The sequence below is a fragment of the Lycium ferocissimum genome, chromosome 6 (genome assembly GCF_029784015.1).
Source record: "Lycium ferocissimum isolate CSIRO_LF1 chromosome 6, AGI_CSIRO_Lferr_CH_V1, whole genome shotgun sequence".
Taxonomy (NCBI): domain Eukaryota; kingdom Viridiplantae; phylum Streptophyta; class Magnoliopsida; order Solanales; family Solanaceae; genus Lycium; species Lycium ferocissimum.
The window spans coordinates 9251719-9270580 of NC_081347.1; the positions used below are offsets into that span (position 1 = coordinate 9251719).

At 35.3% G+C, this 18862-nt stretch overlaps 2 protein-coding genes across 3 annotated transcripts; both read left to right on the forward strand.

Annotated features, from left to right (window-relative positions):
• Window positions 1-4963: 4963 nt before the first annotated feature.
• LOC132059245 (uricase-2 isozyme 1) lies at window positions 4964-13377 on the forward strand. Of its 2 annotated transcripts, none has more exons than XM_059451803.1 (8): window positions 4964-5247; window positions 6458-6550; window positions 6888-6963; window positions 10028-10137; window positions 10704-10795; window positions 10919-11092; window positions 11230-11323; window positions 12887-13377. In XM_059451803.1, the coding sequence occupies exons 1-8, from the start codon at window positions 5041-5043 to the stop codon at window positions 12968-12970; spliced, it is 930 nt and encodes a 309-aa protein (XP_059307786.1). In that variant the 5' UTR covers window positions 4964-5040; the 3' UTR covers window positions 12971-13377. The 2 variants fall into 2 exon arrangements, with proteins under 2 accessions (XP_059307786.1, XP_059307785.1); XM_059451802.1 differs by having other exon boundaries at window positions 4964-5239.
• A 1109-nt stretch (window positions 13378-14486) lies between these two features.
• On the forward strand, window positions 14487-18558 carry LOC132059244 (uncharacterized). The gene is made up of 4 exons (XM_059451800.1): window positions 14487-14943; window positions 15559-15815; window positions 16930-17375; window positions 18139-18558. Exons 1-4 carry the CDS (start codon window positions 14834-14836, stop codon window positions 18406-18408), a joined length of 1083 nt encoding a protein of 360 aa, XP_059307783.1. The 5' UTR covers window positions 14487-14833; the 3' UTR covers window positions 18409-18558.
• Window positions 18559-18862: the final 304 nt, after the last annotated feature.

The window sequence follows — 18862 nt, forward strand, 5'->3', positions numbered from 1 at the left end:
TCTCATTTTTAATTGCTAAATTCTAAGCTTAATCACACTTTCTATAACGAAAGAAAATCCTTTAATAATGAAAATATATATTTTCTTATGATATTCTTTGTCACAAATAGTGTATTAAAGGATCAAATATTTGGCCAAAATCTCTACACTTATTATTGGTAATCATAGATATTCTATTTTTATAAAAATGGTTAATTATTATATTACCAAAAAAGAAGATACCTATTATATGGGGAGTAATTTTACAAAGAGCGTACTGCTATAAAGTTAGTTGTTGCTGTTATAGAAAAGTAAAATATAATATAAAAAATCGATTCCGAAAAAACTGAGTCACATAGGGAGATGCAATTATGTACGGATGCTGTTATAGAGTGGTGGTGTTATGTGCGGATGTTGTTATAGAGAGATTTGACAGTATTCAAATCTATATGTTTCACTCCATTGCGTAATTAGTATTAGATAATTCTAATTTTGATCTTGCATAACTATACTTATACACATATGTCATGTACTATTATTACATTGGCTCATTATGCTACTTCTTCTGTCCCAATTTAAGTGTTTTAATTTGGTTGAGCACAAAGTTTAAGAAATAAAAAAAAAAATTGAATCTTGTGATCCTAAACTAAAAATGTGAGTAATATATACTACAATTTTATTTGAATATGTGATTTTGTATTTGTCATGTATAATGTTTGAATGGTTAACTTTACTAAATAGAGTAGGAAACATTTTTTTTGACATACTAAAAAGCAGAGTAAGACACTTAAATTAGGAGTACTATTTTAGTTGGTAATACATTCTCCGTCTCAAATTATTTATTGTTTTGAAATTTAAGGCATAATTAATTTTTTATTTTACTCTTAGTACAATTTTATCATAAGTAAACATTTAATGGAGGCTGAGTTTTTTAAACATTACTGGTCAATAGTTGGTGTTGATGTTCAGAAAGCTGTTATGCAATTCTTTGATAATGGTAAAATGCTGAGAGAAATAAATTGTGCCACAGTGACTTTAATCCCAAAAGTTACTAATCCAACATACGCCAAGGAATTTAGACCTATAGCATGTTGTACTACACTTTACAAGATTATAGCTAAGATGCTTACTAACAGACTAAATACTGTTGTAGATTTCTTAGTTGACCCTGCACAGTCTGCTTTTATAGAAGACAGAAACATACTTGACAATGTCATTGTGGCTCATGAGTTGATTAAAGGATATATGAAGACAACAATCTCTCCTAGATGCACAATCAAAGTAGACATTAGAAAAGCATACGACTATGTCGAATAGGGTTTTTTGAAAATGATACTGTTGGAGTTTGGGTTACCAACCAGATTTGTAAACCTGGTAATGGAGTGTGTCACTACAGTTAGCTACTCACTACTGATAAATGGGCGTCTGACACCACAATTTCAGGCAAAAAAGGGGCTCAGGCAAGGCGATCCTATGTCACCTTACCTGTTTGTGTTGGTAATGGAGTATATGAGCAGATCTATGAAGCAGTTAAGTCTAAATCCAGACTTTAACTTCCATCCCAGATGCTCCAGACTACTTATTACTCATATTTGCTTTGCGGATGACCTATTACTTTGTTGCAGAGCAGATGAGAGTTCACTACAACTTATGATGCAAGCTTTTAGCCATTTCTCAGAAGTGTCTGGACTTGAGGCCAATATGGAGAAAAGTTGCATTTATATGGCTGGAGTGACTAATGAATTCAGTGATCAGATAGTACACCAGTTGAACTTCACTGCTGGATCATTGCCATTCAAGTATTTGGGTGTCCCTCTATCCTCAAGAAAACTGAGTGTCAATCAGTGTATGCCACTTATAGACAAAATAGTTGCCAGGATTAAATGCTGGACAACCAGATTTCTTTCATACTCTGGGAGATTGCAACTTATCAAAAGTGTATTGTTTGAAGTCCAAACCTACTGGGCCCAGGTGTTTTTAATCCCTAAGAAAGTCCATAAACAGATCACAACAATATGCAGAACTTTTCTTTGGAAGGAATCAACTGAAAGTAGCAACAAAGCTCCTGTGGCTTGGGAAACACTCTGTAAGCCTAAATCATCAGGAGGATTGGATATCATAGACTCTATCTTATGGAATAAAGCAGCTATCCTTAAGCTACTATGGGCACTGGCCAAGAAAAAGGATAGACTCTGGGTAGTTTGGGTGCACAAAGGTTTATATCAAGAGACAAGACCTGCAGGAAATGGAGACTCCCAAACAAGCAAGTTGGATCATGAGGAAAATATTTGATGCCAGAAAAATGCTAACCATTGGACTTGAAGAATTAAACTCATATGAGGTACAGGAGAAATTCAAAATCGGCAAAGCTTACAGAGCCCTTCAACCATCCTGGCCAAAGGTACATTGGAAGAAATTGGTACTGTTAAAAGGATTGGTACCAAAACACCAATTCATTCTATGGTTAGCTATACAAGAAAGTAATAGAGACAGACTTCAAAAATGGGGTATACAAGTGGAAAAGAAATGTGTTTTATCTGAAACAGATGTGGAGGAAAAGCTGGATCATTTATTCTTCCAATGCTCATACTCTCAGTTCATATGGAAGACTTTTATGACATGGCTTGGGATCAACAGGCAGATTGGCAACTGGGAATCAGAGATTACTTGGCTAGCTCAAAGGACAAAAAGTAGAAATTCAACATGTACAGTTCTTGGAATTGTATTTGCAGCATCAGTCTACCACATCTGGCAGGAAAGAAACACCAGAAGATTTCAAAAACAAAGAAGAGAGAAGACAGTAAGGATCAGAGAAATAGTATTACTGCTACATATAATTGGCCAAAACTGTAAATGGAAAGGAGTCCTAGCTACTCTAAATAGTTATCCATGTTAGTCATATGATGTACACATTGAGGGAAATTGTCCAGGAACAATTCTTGAACCTGAGATAATGGACAGTGTTTAGAGTTTATTAGAAATTATGTCTGTGTGAGACCCTGACTCTATACTCCAAAGAGCAGGCAGTGTAACTATTTCCAAATGGTTGAAATAAAATTTTCCTTTTCGACAAAAAAAAAAAACATTTAATGGAGAAAAAATATAACTTAGATATAAATAAAAATAAAATTAGTTAAATAATTAATTTTTTAAAGGAGGTATAATATAAAAAAAGACAAATAATGAAGAGCACATGGTCACGTGTACCCATATCTCTTTGGAGAAAAAACAGATCGACCGAAAATGGGGGAATTGAGCGGACTGAAACTAGCGCAAAGGCATGGAAAATCAAGAGTGAGAGTAGGTAGGGTTTGGCCATAATGCAATGTTAATGTTTCATTACAATTGAGATTGATGTATATACTTAAAAAAGAAGGTATATATTTTAAGTATTTAATTTATTTTTATTTTATTATATATAAACGAGAACCACAAAGTGTTGTCGTCCTCATAGGGTCAACTTGATAATTTTGTTTTTGGATGCTCTGAAGTTGGACACATGTTGTAGCTGAGCTTTGCCAGGATTTTGCTGGTTTTGGAAAAGTAAAATATATGAGTCCCACTATCATATCTTATCTTAAGTTGTCAATTTTCACATTTACGCATTTAAACTTTTTCTATTCATCTAATTCAATTTTGGCAAGATTATTTATTTTTAATATGTTCTTTTGGTAATCGCTTGCTAAAAAGTCTAATTACTATTACTACCATTATTATGGTTTGACTAAAGCTAATCTAAGACTCGAGATCATGACTATCTGTGTCTGATTATTGACAGAAATTCAATGAAGAAATTTGCCTTTGTAAATGGTTTTTTTTTAGGGTTTTCCACCTGGTGTACGGTACCCACATTGGAGCCCGACTATATTGGGATTCACGTCGGATAAGGCCCATTACTGAGTGAAGCTCTCTCTATCAGGGATTTCTCCATACTTAAGGCTCAAAGCCGAAACCTCTGGTTAAGGAGGTAATATTGCTCAATTCTAAAAAAGAATCTAATAAATAGCATAACTCAATAAATAATACTTTGTATTTTTTTTTAATGCACATGAAAAAGCCAAATAATAATTAAAATGGAATGGAGAAGGTATTTTCTTATGAGGCGTGAAATAAGCATAAAAGCAAAATGAATTGAAAGGGGTACTTTATTAATGTACTTTAATTATTACTCCTATTAATTAATATCCTTATAATATCATTAATAGGTAAATTTGAGCAAAGTCCCTAAACCAATGTTATAAATAATGTCGTATAAACTTGAAGCCATTTAAATTTGTTGTTGTATTAGATGAAAAAATGCGTTTTGCAATAGCTCTTGCCACATGAAATTATGAGTGAAATTAAAACTTAAAAAATATCAAAATAGATTTATTTCTATCTAAAACTAAGAAATTACATGCTCACAGATTCATAAAAATGCCAATGTTAAATTTTAAATCATATATTTTTTTTTTTTATAAAATATCAAATTACTTGCGGTCTTTTGGTATTTTTAAAATTCTTCAGCCAAAATTCTTTCATCATAAATAATTTCTTAATTTAAAATTATCCAATTGTAATTAAGAATTTTAATAATTATGAAGTCTTATTAACAAGACTTATTTAACGTGCCATACAAATTATATTCTTTATTTAAAATTATTATTTTTATATCTTGAGTTTGAGAGCCCGGGCATAATGAAAACTAGTATGTGTATACGTGAGAACACACAGTATGTGTATACGTGAGAACACACTCAATTTTTTTTAAAATTTAAATATCTTTTTTATTATGTGTTCAATTGCTACAAATTTTGGTTACAAGGTCTTGTTTAATGCCTGCACTGGTAGTAGTTGATAAATGTTCCACTGCAAAAAGCGCCCGTGGTTTCGGTGGTGGGGCCAGCCAATAAATAAACTCTAGTTGTATTGAAAGAGATAAGTACTAACATGGATTAACGTGGGAGTACTACTATAGATACGTGTCCAAATACTCCCACTATAGATACGTGTCCAAATACACAAGTACAACGTACATCGCACAGAGCTGCTGACTAGCAAAGACAAAAAGAGAAACCGAAAATGGGGGAATTGAAGGGACTGAAACTGGCACAAAGGCATGGTAAATCAAGAGTAAGAGTAGCCAGGGTTTGGAAAGATGGAGATGGAAAACATCACTTTGCTGAATGGAGTGTTAATATCAGTCTCCTCTCCGATTGTATACCTGCTTATATCACTGGCGATAATTCCGATATCGTTGCCACTGATATCGAAAAACACTCGCCAACAGTTGAATCATATGCTTGCATGTAGAATTCTGTTAGATCAGGTACATCTGATGCTCAATATCATCATCTTTGAAACTTCAGAAATGTTATTTCAGTTTTTTTTTTTTTCCCTTTTTCTGATACAATTGTGGAAGATATTGACTGATCGCGAATTTTCTTCACTAATATGCTACAAAAGTTTTAGACATTCAGCTTTTACTTGTTTGGAAGCCTGTTTGGCCATGTGGCAACGCGGGTGAATTAAAATCCATTTAGTCAAGATCAGGGATATTTTTAAGTGTGGCAATAGTTTGGGCTTCAGCCTTTCAAAAAAGTACTTTTAGTGAATAGATGCCTAACTCAATTCATTATTTCCTAATGTAATTAAAAAAAAAAAAAACTAGAAAGGGCTCTTAGATATGGAACAAAACCGCATGTTTCTTTTTTTTTTTTTGTTTTTTGGGACAAATTTTTTTTTTTTCCTTCGCCCTTTGCATTCAAAGACCGGATTAAAAAAATGATCTTATTCCACAACAACGAAAGCACTTTTTCGCTCTTTCATATACTAGGGGATTTCACTTGGAAAAGAAAATGTTCTAAGCAGTCGGTGTGTTGGCCGATTAATTTAAAAATTACTTTTGAGCAGCAATTAGTATTTGATCAAGCTTTTAAAAAGTACTTCTAAGAGCCCGTTTGGATTGGCTTATAAGCTGTTTTTTGGTTTTTTAGGTGTTTGACAAACCAACTTATAAAAATAAAAAACCAGGCTGTTCAATAACCAAAAAATAAGTTACATGTATATTTATTTTTTTTTTGTTCATGTACATATATTTTTTGAACACCAATCCGAACATATATTACAGTGTATATTTAGGTTCACTTTTTTAAAACACCCCGAGTAAAAATCTGTATTTATAAGCTAAAAAAGTGCTTTTTAAAAAAATTTGGGGTGGCCCAACTTATTTTTTTTGGCTAATAAGCTATTTTTTGATCAAAGCCAAACAGACTCTAAGTGTATTTTCTCAAGAGTGCTTTTGGGAAAAAACTACTTTTTTTTTAGCTTCTCAAAAACAGCTTTTGCTACTATTTCTTGCAAAAGCTTGGCCAAACACTTAATTTTGGCCTGCCAAAAGCCTGGCCCAACAGGCCAGATCGGATTATATTGTGTTCGTGTAAGTTAGATTTTCCTTTGTCTTTTGGTTTTAATTCTAACAATTGGACACCTGAAACAGGTGTATGCCAAAGCTAAGGAATGTTCAGAGCAACTCTCAGCTGAAGATTTTGCCATTGTACTTGCAAAGCACTTCACTTCCTATTATCAGCAGGTATCATTTTATCTCGTCACTTCATGATGTCACCTATCCACGTCGTTATTCTAGCCACTGAATTTAGAAATTTCTGAAGGGTACTCTCTTTTGTAAACATCTAAGGCATCTCTTTTTTTGGGCATAGATCAATCTTATTTCATGTCCTTTAATCTCATAATTGCTCTGTTGAGAAGCATAAGCAATTGTGTGTTTGTTGCATTCTGTTGTGTGCAGAGTTTGGGAGTTTTTGTGCTCTGCTCATGGCATTGTTTAATTATAAGACTGACTTATGTGTCTTCTACAGCTCACCTTACATGGATCTTCTTAAGTGCTTTTTTATGTTCTGTTATTGTAGGTAACTGCTGCAATCGTTAATATAGTTGAAAAGCCATGGGAACGCATTAGCATAAAGGGGCAACAGCATGACCATGGTAAGCCTTTTGAATTACGACTGAATGTGTTACATACTTCCATATTGAATTTCCCCTCCCTTTAGAAGTTAAAATGAAGCTCTAACTTACATTGTGCTGCTAATTCTCATGAATTGTAGTGAGTATTCTTCTTGATTCCTCGTCTGCTGGTTGGCTGATTTCCTCCTTTGCTTGACTGTGTTTCATCTCCTTAGTGTCAAATTAATTTTCTTAGACCACCACCATGAGTGATTTGGAATTCCACTCCCATTGTAAGTTATGATAAGACATTTTGTGAGTAATTCCCATATCCCATCCCCCCCTCTCTCTCACACACACACATGTTACCATCTCTTCCAGAAAATCAGCCAGTGTCACAGACATCTGAGCTTTCATTTAACAATATGGGGCCAAATGTGATAAGGCAAGATCAAGTTCAAAGTCAAGTCTGAGACAATCTTGCTTCCAAATAATGATTTCTTCCCGTCAAAGCTTCCTAAATGGTCTGAATTTTTTTTGAGAAGGCTAAATGGTCTGAATTTTCCTTTTTCTCATCTCATCATGATCATTTTTTTTTTTGAAAATTAGATCTTAATGAAATGTTAAAGCATTTTGGTTAATGACTACAAACTGGTTAATGCAGTTAACTAGATAAACCTGATCTAACATTGTAATCCTTGCTTGGTAGCATCATGAATTTCCATAGAATGTATTTGCTTGCTTTTGGTTTAAATTAGAATAAGCTCAATCTGGGTGATATCTTCTCATCTGCCTAAGTCTTAGTAAGCAGAGTTACTGGGTACTTGTGCTAGTGGAGGTACCAAGTACCCGGTGGATTAGCAAGGTGTGTGCAAGTTGGCTCGGACACCACAGTTATCCAAAAGAAAAAGAAAAGAATGAGCTCAATTTAATGGTAATCTATAGAAGAATCTACTTCGACTTTCCAAATTTGCTGAGCAATTTAGTGAGATTTCTTTCAGGAAATAACTGTTACATATTTTCTTTAATCAAGAAAATGATGGGTCCAAGTGGATCAGGGTGATAAAAGAAAATTTTGGCACTATCCACATCTTCAGGGAAACAGTAGAATATTTGTGGTCCATACAAGTTTCGAACCTGAACCTTAACGTTCAAGCAAAAACTGGAACTTCTTAAATTAGCTAATTAAATTTTCGCAACAAGAAACTTATCTTTCCTAAACCTTGTTCCCTTGATAAAAAGGACATCTATCTTCCGGAAACCTAGTCTTCTCCATGGTGAAAAGACTATACCTTTGTAGCTTTCTCCTTTTCTCCATCAATCACCATTTGCTACCCTCATACTGCTGCTCACTCGGATTTATTTCAACTAGTTTGCCCTCAACTTATGCATTTGTCAGCATTGTATAATAAGCTGAAATAATTAGGTAGTTAAGATATCTTTTTTAGGAGACTGGATCTCCTCAAGGGACTAATTGAAATGACAACACAGGGTTGACTTGCATAGTTGGTATCAACTCTACAAGTACCCACCAAGGTTTATCCCCTCTTTTTAAGTTCACGCTATGTAGCATTGTGCATGTTAAAAAAAGGTTAGATTTGACAAAGGCATGGATGCTCAAAAAACGATGGCATGGAGTAAAATGGTTTCCAGTGGCTGGAAATGTTTGCTCATCTTTTCTCATGTAATTCATATCAGATCGTCATGTAGAGACTACAATGACCTCTTAAACAATCAAACTATTTAGGGATATGTGCACCACCTCATGGGATGAATGATCTTCAGCATTAAATGCTGTTTGTAACTTGATAACTTGACTGAAGATGCTTGAACCTTGTATTTAACAGCTTGCTTGTCGTCATTGAACCCCTTCTTCCTGGTGATTCACCAAAAGGTTACATATAACACCAGTCCCTGACACGCTGTCAAGCGTGGGTTGCGTAATCTGTTAAGCATTCAATTAGTTATCAGTCACAGATGTTAATTAGAAGCTAAGTAATGTTAAATATAGAGACTGGTGGTGGATCTTCTTGAGACAGTTTGATCACTAAATTAGAACATTAATGATAGATCCAGCCCAGCTTATCCACACCATGAGTTTCTCCTTTTTACTTTCCACCAGCACATGTACCACGTAACATCTAACTCTTCTAACAAAGGCGGCAGATGATTCTTGGTTTGTTGGGTTCAAACCTTGAAAGGCTCGCACCCGCTTCACTGACCACTAGGTCACTCTCTTTGGTGCTAAACCAAGGCTTAGGCAGATGTTTTTTTGTCTGTGGAAGGCTTCCTATTCTTCTGCTCTTCCTTGTCAAAATGAAAAAAAATTCTTCTGGTCTTTAATGCAACTGCAATCTAGGTCTTTCCTTTTGTTATAAGTAGAATTCTTTTAGTTACTTTCTATCAAAAGACTGAAACGAAATAGGTCCTAAAATTATCAACTCGCCATTTTGGGCAAGTAATTTGACAAAATCCTTGCAGGTTCATATTGGACTGAGAATAAAGCTCTATGTGACCAGCTTTTCTTTTGCAAAATGCTTCCAAGAGCTATTTTATGGCTGAAGCAACTTTTCTGGAAATACTGTTCAAATCCATTTTAGCTGTTCATATCAATTTTTAGCTATAAAAGGCCTTAAAGTTCGACCTGTCGTATATTACATGGAGGTATAATTTTCCCTGGAACATAGTTGCAACCTGAGAGTTGCAGTTTGTGGACCTCCTGTTTCTTGAATTTATTGGCTTGGAATACGATCTAATCTAGGAGCTGAATTTTCACTGGATGAGACCCCTTGAAAAGGGTTTTGGAACCTCAAAAATGGGCGTCGTTGTAGGAATCGAAAAACAGTTGTTGTTTTGTTTCAATGTTCAATGAAACTTAAGAGAATTCAAGTGGATTGCAGGGGAAAACATCTAGCTTGGGATGCCTAAGTGCCTTAAGCCGCTAATTTCGCTTTTGTTTGATATCTCTAACTCGGTGCACCTCCTAACTTTGCCTTCCATTTATACGATCTGATTTTCTATCTGATGAAGAGATCCACTGAGATTAACGAGGAAGCTGGTTTTCCTTGGGACTAATTCTATTGTTCTATGTTGCCATCATTATAAGGTTTTAAGCTTGGCTCTGAGAGACACACAACTGAAGTAATGGTCGATAAATCGGGAATATTGCGCATGACATCTGGTATCGAAGGATTATCAATTCTGAAGACAACTCAGGTAATCCCTGTTACACATCTGCCTAAATTTAGCTGTATTTTCTGCTTCAAGTTGTTGCGGGTAAGGCTAAAGTTCCAAATACCTCAAAAAACAAGAAAGAAAAGGGTTCTGGAGTTTAAGTGAAAGCTGTTTGCACTAGTTCTATTAAGATATGCGATCCTCCTTAATAAAAAAGAGATATGTCGCTCCCAAGGAAGTCTTTTTAGTTTGTTTTTCCCGCACCACCCGGACGGTGGTAGTGGAGGTGCAGGGCTATGGATCAGGGCAAGGCAACAAGGGTAGTACTCTCATGAATGATGGAGAATAGTCAATATATAGTTTATATGTGGGTCAGACAAGATCCATTTGGCCCCGCACAGGTCCTTAGTCTTCTTTACTCTGAAATTGAAGTGTCAGCACCTAATACTTCTTCCTATGGGAATAAAGAACAACTTCTTCTTTTTTCACGCGTGATAAAAATTTGTAGCACACGTTTCTTGGTACACCACCCTAAACAAATGGCTAACAGAATTTCATTCATAATAAGTGCATTATCCATTTGCATAACAAATAGCTCATTGAAACAGTCAGGTTTTGAAGGATTCATTAGGGACAAGTACACTATGTTGCCTGAAACACGGGAAAGGATGATGGCTACAGAGGTCACTGCATCTTGGAGGTAAATTATTTATCTTGTTAAAGTTAGATCTTGGTCTTGCTTTGTTAGTTGTTCATCATTGGACCATGTTTCATTTCTGCCCATTGTTGACCGTGTTGTGAACTTGAACATTGGTTCATATAGGTACTCTTTTGAGTCTCTCTCAAGTCTTCCCCTGAAGCCTCTGTATTTCACAGAGAGATACATGGATGTGAAGGAGGTCCTGCTAAACACATTCTTTGGCCCATCTAAGGAAGGAGTATACAGTCCTTCTGTTCAAGCCACGCTTTATGAAATGGCAAAGGCTGTTCTTGGAAGGTCTTTCTCTCAATTCCAACTCACAAGACGTTTTCCTAAATCTTATAGAAGAGAAACTAAACCTCAAAGACGCTTTATTTTCTTCTTCAAGTTTCATAATTGCCTTGAATCACAGTTTCTAGGTATTATTCTTTCAGGTTTCCCGACATTTCATTCATTCAGTTGAAGATGCCAAATCTCCATTTCCTGCCAGTCAATTTGCCAAGCAAAGATAATCCAGTAATTGTTAAGGTAAAGTTTCCCCTCCCTCATTTGCTGGACTTCAGTGAAACTGTGTGCTGAAATGACAGTGAATTTGATGACCAAGTTATTTCCCAACACTTGTAATGATATTTACCAGGCAACATCCCTTCCAAAACTGAACCAATTTCCATGAGATAAGATGGGCAGTTACTTAAACCTCCTCTCTAGCTTAGGAAAACTAAATAAACCTTTGAGAAAAACTTTGAGGCCTTCCCTTTTGTGACAATAGAAGAGGATGTTGTCAAGTTTAACAATAATGTGACCAAAATGGCGTCATTCGTGTGAATTGATTCTTTAAGAAGTTTTGAATGATATACACAGCGTACATATAAATCTAAAATAAAAGGAAATTCACAAAAGTGAAGAAAAGAAATATATAGTAAGAAAAAAGAAAGATAAGAAGTTAATCCTCCTGGCATCATCCTTAGTACTAGTTTATATTTTGTGGTATATACATTAATACATGTTCCCCCCAAAAAAAAAAAAAAAAAAACATCATCCTTAAACATTAATACATGTTCCCCCCCAAAAAAAAAAAAAAAAAAAAGGTGAGAGAAAGAGACCAATGGAGAAACTGAGCTGTTTTAGGAAAGTGCAAGACAGGCTGGGTTAGAAGGGGAAAGGAAGGGACTAAGGGCCAGGGAAGTCAAGGCTGCTGGGGCATTTGTGCAGAGGAGTTATGGCTGGGCTTGGGAAGGGGAGCAATCATGGTAAGTGAATCAATGGAGCTGGCATAGAAGATTCATAGTGATAAGGTCCAATTTTTATTCATGTTAAAGAGAACTTCAAAGTAGATATATTGCAATGACTTCAAAATTGATGCTTGATAAATGCACAAAAGCTAGAGTAGCCGACACTGGCTAAGAAGAAACTTCAACAAACTAGGTGGATGTTCTCTTTACCAACTTTTGCCATGGCATAATGCAGCTTAATCATATAATGGTCTAATCTCTGGAAGCTGGAAAATATCTGAACTTTTTCGAAGTATTGAAAACGTGTCATTACTGGAGGGATGGCCTGCATGGATTTGGCCTCGGGGAGGAAGAGAGCAGTGGTTTGCCAACATTGTCAAAGGGAATCCTCCTGCGGGTCAAGGGCTCCTTCTCCCATCCCCTTCTTCAAACTCTGATTCATATTTTTCATAGAGAATTCTCTGATCAAGGATAGAATCAGAGCCCTTTTGCATCATAGTGTGATCCCAATCTGAGTATAACAAATCCACATTCTCAATTTAATACTAATAACTTAATGCCAAATTGCGGTGGTACAGTATCTACATGTATTGGAAGAGTTTGAAACAAGAGAAGTTAATGCAGTGGGTACAGTTAATAATCCACGTAAATGATTCGCGAGTTACATATCTTTAACCATGTATTGTCCAGTTGCTTCAAATGTTTAGTTTTCAAGTTTCAATGCTGCACAGCAGTCTGCATTCTTTCGGTTAGAAATGTCATGCTGCTATAAGTTGATCCTCTTGGGCATTATATACCTCTTATCATATACTCATGAGCTTGAATCAATGGCTGATATTAATCCATTGTAACCTTTCAGTTTGATGATGATGTTTATTTGCCTACGGATGAACCGCATGGAACAATTCAGGCCACTCTCAGTCGTATTAGGTCAAAGATGTAAAATGCTGCTGATCAAAGGGGGCCCATTTTCATTTTCTTACATTTAAGTTGTTACCAGCCCAAATCAACTCAAGGGGAGAAGTTCCTAGCAAGAAGCAACAACGTAACATGGTTCTGAAACTTGGAAGTTTGCTGTACACATGTAGACATGGGTGTCTAATTGTCACTGTCGTGTAAAATAAAGAATGTGATATTTGTTTCTCAAGTTCTTGGACAACATGATTTGTCATTGTGATATAATTGGAATTGTGGCTAAACGAGGAACTCCCCCTCCCGAGTCGACAATAAATCGATGTCTTGTTTAAGTCGTGTTGGTCATTGTACCTTATACTGATTATGTAACAGACAGCTCTGAAAATAGTATCAGGGGAAAATCTCTTTTATACTCAAGATTGAGATTAAAAATCTTACTCCTCCAATTTACAAAATATTAAGGCTAAACACATCTACTTTTCAGGGTGCAATGAGACATTGAATCTTTATTTCTAGCAGATGAGTTTACTGATATACGAATCCTGGGGGATAAATTATAGGAAATGTATTAGGGCTCCGTACTAATCATAATGATCTTACATTTAAAAATAGTACTGAAAAAATCACAGGAAGACAATTGACTATTTAGTTCTACGAAACCATATACTCTCTCTGTTTCAGTTAATGTAGTAATATTTTATTTTTAGTTCGTTCCACAAAAAGAGGTAGCTTTTTAATTTGAAAATAATTTAACTTAAACTTGTCATTTTATCGGTGATAAACGTTATGAAATATAGTTATGATGACAAATTTTGAAAGTGTTATGATCACACAATATTATGACATGCTGATGAATGATGATCAAACGTTTCAAAAATTTCATTCCTTTCGTTAAATTTGGTACTTTTTTAAAAATACAACTGGAAGGGATAAGCGGCGGATGCTTTTTAATTTTTTTAAATTATTAATATATGGAAAGAACGTCAAGAGAAACAGAGACAGTGAAACATAAATACGATTATAATATGAAAAATTACTATCCCTTCGAGTGAGAAGAAACTCTTTAACACTAATATTCCCTCCATTTCGTTGTATGTGATGTTACTTAATTAAAAATAGAGTTGAAGAATTTTCATTTTTGAAATTTGCGATAGAAAATAAGTCTCATGTGATTATATATTATCACATTAAGAATCAGATGAGAAGTTAAAAGTTAACAAAGAAAAAAAAAATCATTAAAACAAACTAAAATGGAAAGTTCATTAGGTAAATTGGGACCATTGAAATACTAAAATATCACTAGTATTATTTATATGCATATTAATCTTTTATGTACCTAGCCTCCAAACCAAGCAATGGGAGGATTAGAGAAGACAGAAACAAAGAACTCTTTAAATTCTTCATCTACCTCATTGGTTACCTCATTGGTTTTAATAATATAAAAAAGGAAAGAGAATTTAAAGACAATTTCTCCTTTTCCTCTTCCATTTTTAGCATTTAAAAAACAAAAAATAAACATTATTCTGTTTGCATTAATTCTTCTACCAAGTACCAAAAAGAAATCCAAGAATCTTCCTCTTGCTTTCTCTTTCTATAATCAGAAAAAACAATTCCCTTTTGATTTTCATGTTCTAGAATACAGGTTTTTGACCTTTGGTTCATCTCTTAACTAAGAAGATACCATTCTTTTTATTATTGGGGCACACACCTTTTTTTCTTGTATATAAGAGGGTATTTGAAGTTCTATTCTCCCAACAAAATTAAATTGCAAATTGTGCATTAATACAACTTGGGTATAGCTTTGTTTTGTGATACGGGAAATTGGGTCTGCTATTTCTTGATTTTTTTTCCTTAAAGTTGAGATTTTTTTTTTTTTACCTGAAATTTGGATATGAGTTTAGGGGGAGAAAAGAAAAATGTGGTAGTTATTGGGGGTGGTGTTGCAGGTTCTGTTGTTGCCAAAACTCTTCAAAATGAGGCCAATGTTTCCCTTATTGATGAGTAAGTATTTCTCTTTTTATCAACTTTTTGCCTCTCATTCTTCAATTGCTTGTTACTCCCTCCGTCCCAATTTAAGTGTCTTAGTTTAACTAGACACGGAGTTTAAGAAATAAAGACAGACTTTTGAATTTTGTGATCTCAGATTAAAGTTGTGTACTAAAATATCCTTTGATTCTTGTGGTTATAAACTTGCTAGCTAGGTAGAATGTTTGAATTGTCAAATTATTAAATATAGAAAGAGGCACGGAGGGAGTAGTTGTTAGCTTTAGGGATTGATCATTTCAAGTTCTTGATTTTTATCATGACTACTTGTTTGAACTTGTTTATTGCCACTCCATTTCATTTTATGTGTCTTAGTTTGACTGAGCACAGAGTTAAGGAAGATTTTTGAATCATGTGATCTTAAACCGAAGATGTTAAAATGTCATTTGATCTTATGGTTTTAAATATGTCATTTAGGATGTTGGATTTTAAGAGTTACTAAACATGAAAAGTGGCATTCTTTTTTAAACAGACTTAAAGGGACAGTAAGTCACATAAGCTGAATTGGAGAGAGTATTAGTTTGTTGTGCGTAAATTAACTGTATGCATGAAATGGAACATGAAATGGAACAGGAAGGAGTATTTTGAGATAACATGGGCAAGCTTAAGGTCTATTGTTGAACCTACATTTGCTAAAAGATCAGTGATTACTCACACTGAGTACCTTCCTCAAGCGAAAATCATTGCATCAGCTGCAGTTGACATCACAGACACCGATATATTAACCAAACAAGGCAATCGAATTCCCTATGACTATCTTGTTGTTGCCACTGGTCATACACAAAGCGGTGCTTCAACGAAACCGGAGAAGATTAGTCAATACCTAGCAGGTATTGGTTCATCTCATTCAATGTAGTCACTTTTGTGTTCTGCTTTCATAGAACGCAAAAGCTTATGTCCAACTAGTTTTACTTTTACCTTAAGACACCAACCTTAAGAAATTCAACGGTTTTCTGATAGGTTCTTAAATACTCAAATGGTGATATATTTCCATCACTTTACTAACAGCTTGTCTTACTTCACAATCCCATAGTTTTGAACATGCACAATTACCTTCCTTTAGATTGTCATTTTACCTGTATTATAGCTATGCATTTTTTTTAAATTTTTTTTTGACTTTCTATCACTCCAAATACCATATGATAGTAGGAAAAAAGTATGAGGTGGAGGCCAAGATATATGGAAAAGAAAGGAACAAAGTGACAAGAGAATCACTTTTTTTCTTTTGTCTGTTTAGGAGCCTAGAGAGGCTAACAGAAATTCTTAACTCTGGTCATGTTAGCAGCACAGATGTCTGAATGTTATTCGTCGAAACCATAGATTGATGTAGGCTCTTACTATTTGATACCACGTGTATACTGGAGCTTAAATCCACAACTTCATTAATTTTTTTTTTTTTTTTTTTTGATATCCTTGGTGTCCGTGCCAGCTTACGCGCACCTCGACTAGTTCCACGGGATACCTGCCACCTCCCACCAGCAATAGGTACTAGGTAATTCTGTCCACCAAGGCTAGGACGGGAAGAAATCACCTAGTGTTTTTTTTTTTATCAGAAGCAGTCTCTATACCTTCACAAGGTAGAGGGGTAGGCTGCGAACACACCACCCTCCCAGACTCCACTTGTGGGATTACTCTGGGTATGGTGTTGTTGTTGTTGCTGAGATTTGAACCTTAGACCTCATAGTTCTCAACCCACTTCATTGACCACTGGGCCACACGCTTGGGTGCTACTTCATTAAAGCTTTACCTTAAAGAAAAAAGTAGAGAATGATAGCTCTACAATCTGTTTTGCCTGAGAGGAGGATGACTTACCTAGGGATGACTGATTTATCATGAAAGAGCAGTAATACAAATCTAACTTTCCATTGTTCATCAAATGAAGCTGAAATTGTACTTAATCAGGGTAAGCATACTTGTGCTTAACTGTTGTTCCTTCGTTTACAGAGAATGAAAAGATAAAGGCTGCAAACTCCATATTAATAGTCGGAGGAGGGCCAACAGGTGTGGAGCTGGCTGGTGAAATTGCTGTTGATTTTCCTGCTAAGAAGGTGACGCTGGTGCACAGGGGTTCAAGATTGTTGGAATTTATCGGAGAAAGTGCCAGCAAAAAGGCACTGAATTGGCTTACTTCAAAGAAAGTTGAGGTCATCGTAGGGCAATCTGTCGATGTAAACTCTGCATCAGAAGGCGTTTATAAAACATCGGGTGGAGAAACCATAGTTGCTGATTGCCATTTTTTCTGCATCGGTACACCATTTGGTTCAGCATGGCTAAAAGAAACTATCTTAAAGGATAGTTTGGACAGTCGAGGAAGGCTAATGGTTGATTCAAATTTGAGGATCAAGGGACACAACAATATCTTTGCTACTGGGGACATTACCGATATTCCGGTAAGTCAATCAAACCCTTTTTAATCTTTTCTTAAGGGTTTTCATGTCTCATACTTGTTGTCATACCTATAAACCTTTAAATGTTAACCTCCCTCTTCCAAGACAAGTGGTAGTACTTAAAAAGTATGTTTCAATTATGGTTCAAGAACCCCCTGTCTATGCATCCTCTATTCCTGGTTCCCTTTTCCATAGTCATAAACCGAGCTTGGGTCTAGAGTTCAATTTTTTTTTTCCTTCATTTTTTTGAGATTGTTGCAGCTGTAAAAGATTAATTACTGAAAGCTCTTGATATGCTATATGTCCATTTCTTGTTATCACCAAAAAAAAGTGTCATGTCTAATTTTGTCATCATAATCTGCTTACCTATGTTTGTGTTGGTGTTTATAGAGCTAACAATATGTTAAATCTATTATGATATATGCTAATGCTACTTAAGTACTTGAATAGCAACTTCAGAAAACATGACGATGGTGTTGCTATCTCCAATGCATTTCAGTATAACTTTAACCTTTGCTAATATAGCTGCAGCTACTTGTTCATACTTTTCCCTACCCTCCTTATATAGAAAAGCCATGAAAGTAGCCAGACTTGGCTAATTTTTTTTTTTTTTTTTTTGGAAGTAGCTAGACTTGGCTAATATGCACATATGTAACTGGATAACTATTACTCTACCAGTAAAAGCTCCAATAGATCATAGTAATTCTTGCGTCATAAGAAGCATTTTATCTGCAAGACGTCCTTACTTTGTGATGGTGCAATATAGGAACTTAAACAGGGATATTTGGCTCAAGAACATGCAAAGGTAGCAGCCAAGAATATCACGTTGTTAATAAAGGGAGCGGAAGACGATCACAAATTGGCTGTGTATAAGCCAGCAACCAAGGCATTGGCTTTAGTTTCGCTTGGGAGAAAAGACGCAGTGGCTCAATTTCCTTGTTTGTCAATTGCTGGACGCGTTCCAGGCATGATAAAATCCGGGGATCTATTTGTTGGAAAGACGCGCAAGGGACTTGGTCTACAGCCCGATGTTTAGTTGTCTTGTATATCAAGAACTACGCATGTTATATAAGTTAAATTTATTTATTTATTAACTTTGTTGTTTGATGGTTCTTCTAAATATTCATGTTCTCTCGTTTGATTTTCTTTTTTCAATCTTAATACAAGAGTGTTTTTACAGCCCTCAGTTCTTTTATTTTCCTAACCTGCTGCTCAACATAATTTCCTGTGCAGTTAAAAATTGGCATGCTACCTATAAGTTCACTGGCAATATACCATTTACGCTTCTCATAAGGCATAATACGTATACTGACTTTCAAACTTGGCCTCAGCTGGCAAGTATGTCTTCGAACTTTGGGTGTGGATAAGTAGGCAACTCAACTTGTAAGAAGTTGAACAGGTAAACATAAATACTGATGTGGCACTGACGTGACATATAATTTTTTGAGGTGTCTAGATGATTATTTTGTAAGGTGGAGTGCACAATTGCC

Bases quoted from the DNA above. Each gene is read 5' to 3' on its own strand.
- LOC132059245 (XM_059451803.1), top strand. From the start codon at position 5,041: ATGGGGGAATTGAAGGGACTGAAACTGGCACAAAGGCATGGTAAATCA. The intron at 10,796-10,918 runs GTAAATTATTTA...TGGTTCATATAG, and splicing joins GAGGTCACTGCATCTTGGAG to GTACTCTTTTGAGTCTCTCT. The intron at 11,093-11,229 runs GTCTTTCTCTCA...TTATTCTTTCAG, and splicing joins GCAAAGGCTGTTCTTGGAAG to GTTTCCCGACATTTCATTCA.
- LOC132059244 (XM_059451800.1), top strand. From the start codon at position 14,834: ATGAGTTTAGGGGGAGAAAAGAAAAATGTGGTAGTTATTGGGGGTGGT. The intron at 14,944-15,558 runs GTAAGTATTTCT...GAAATGGAACAG, and splicing joins AATGTTTCCCTTATTGATGA to GAAGGAGTATTTTGAGATAA. The intron at 17,376-18,138 runs GTAAGTCAATCA...GGTGCAATATAG, and splicing joins GGGACATTACCGATATTCCG to GAACTTAAACAGGGATATTT.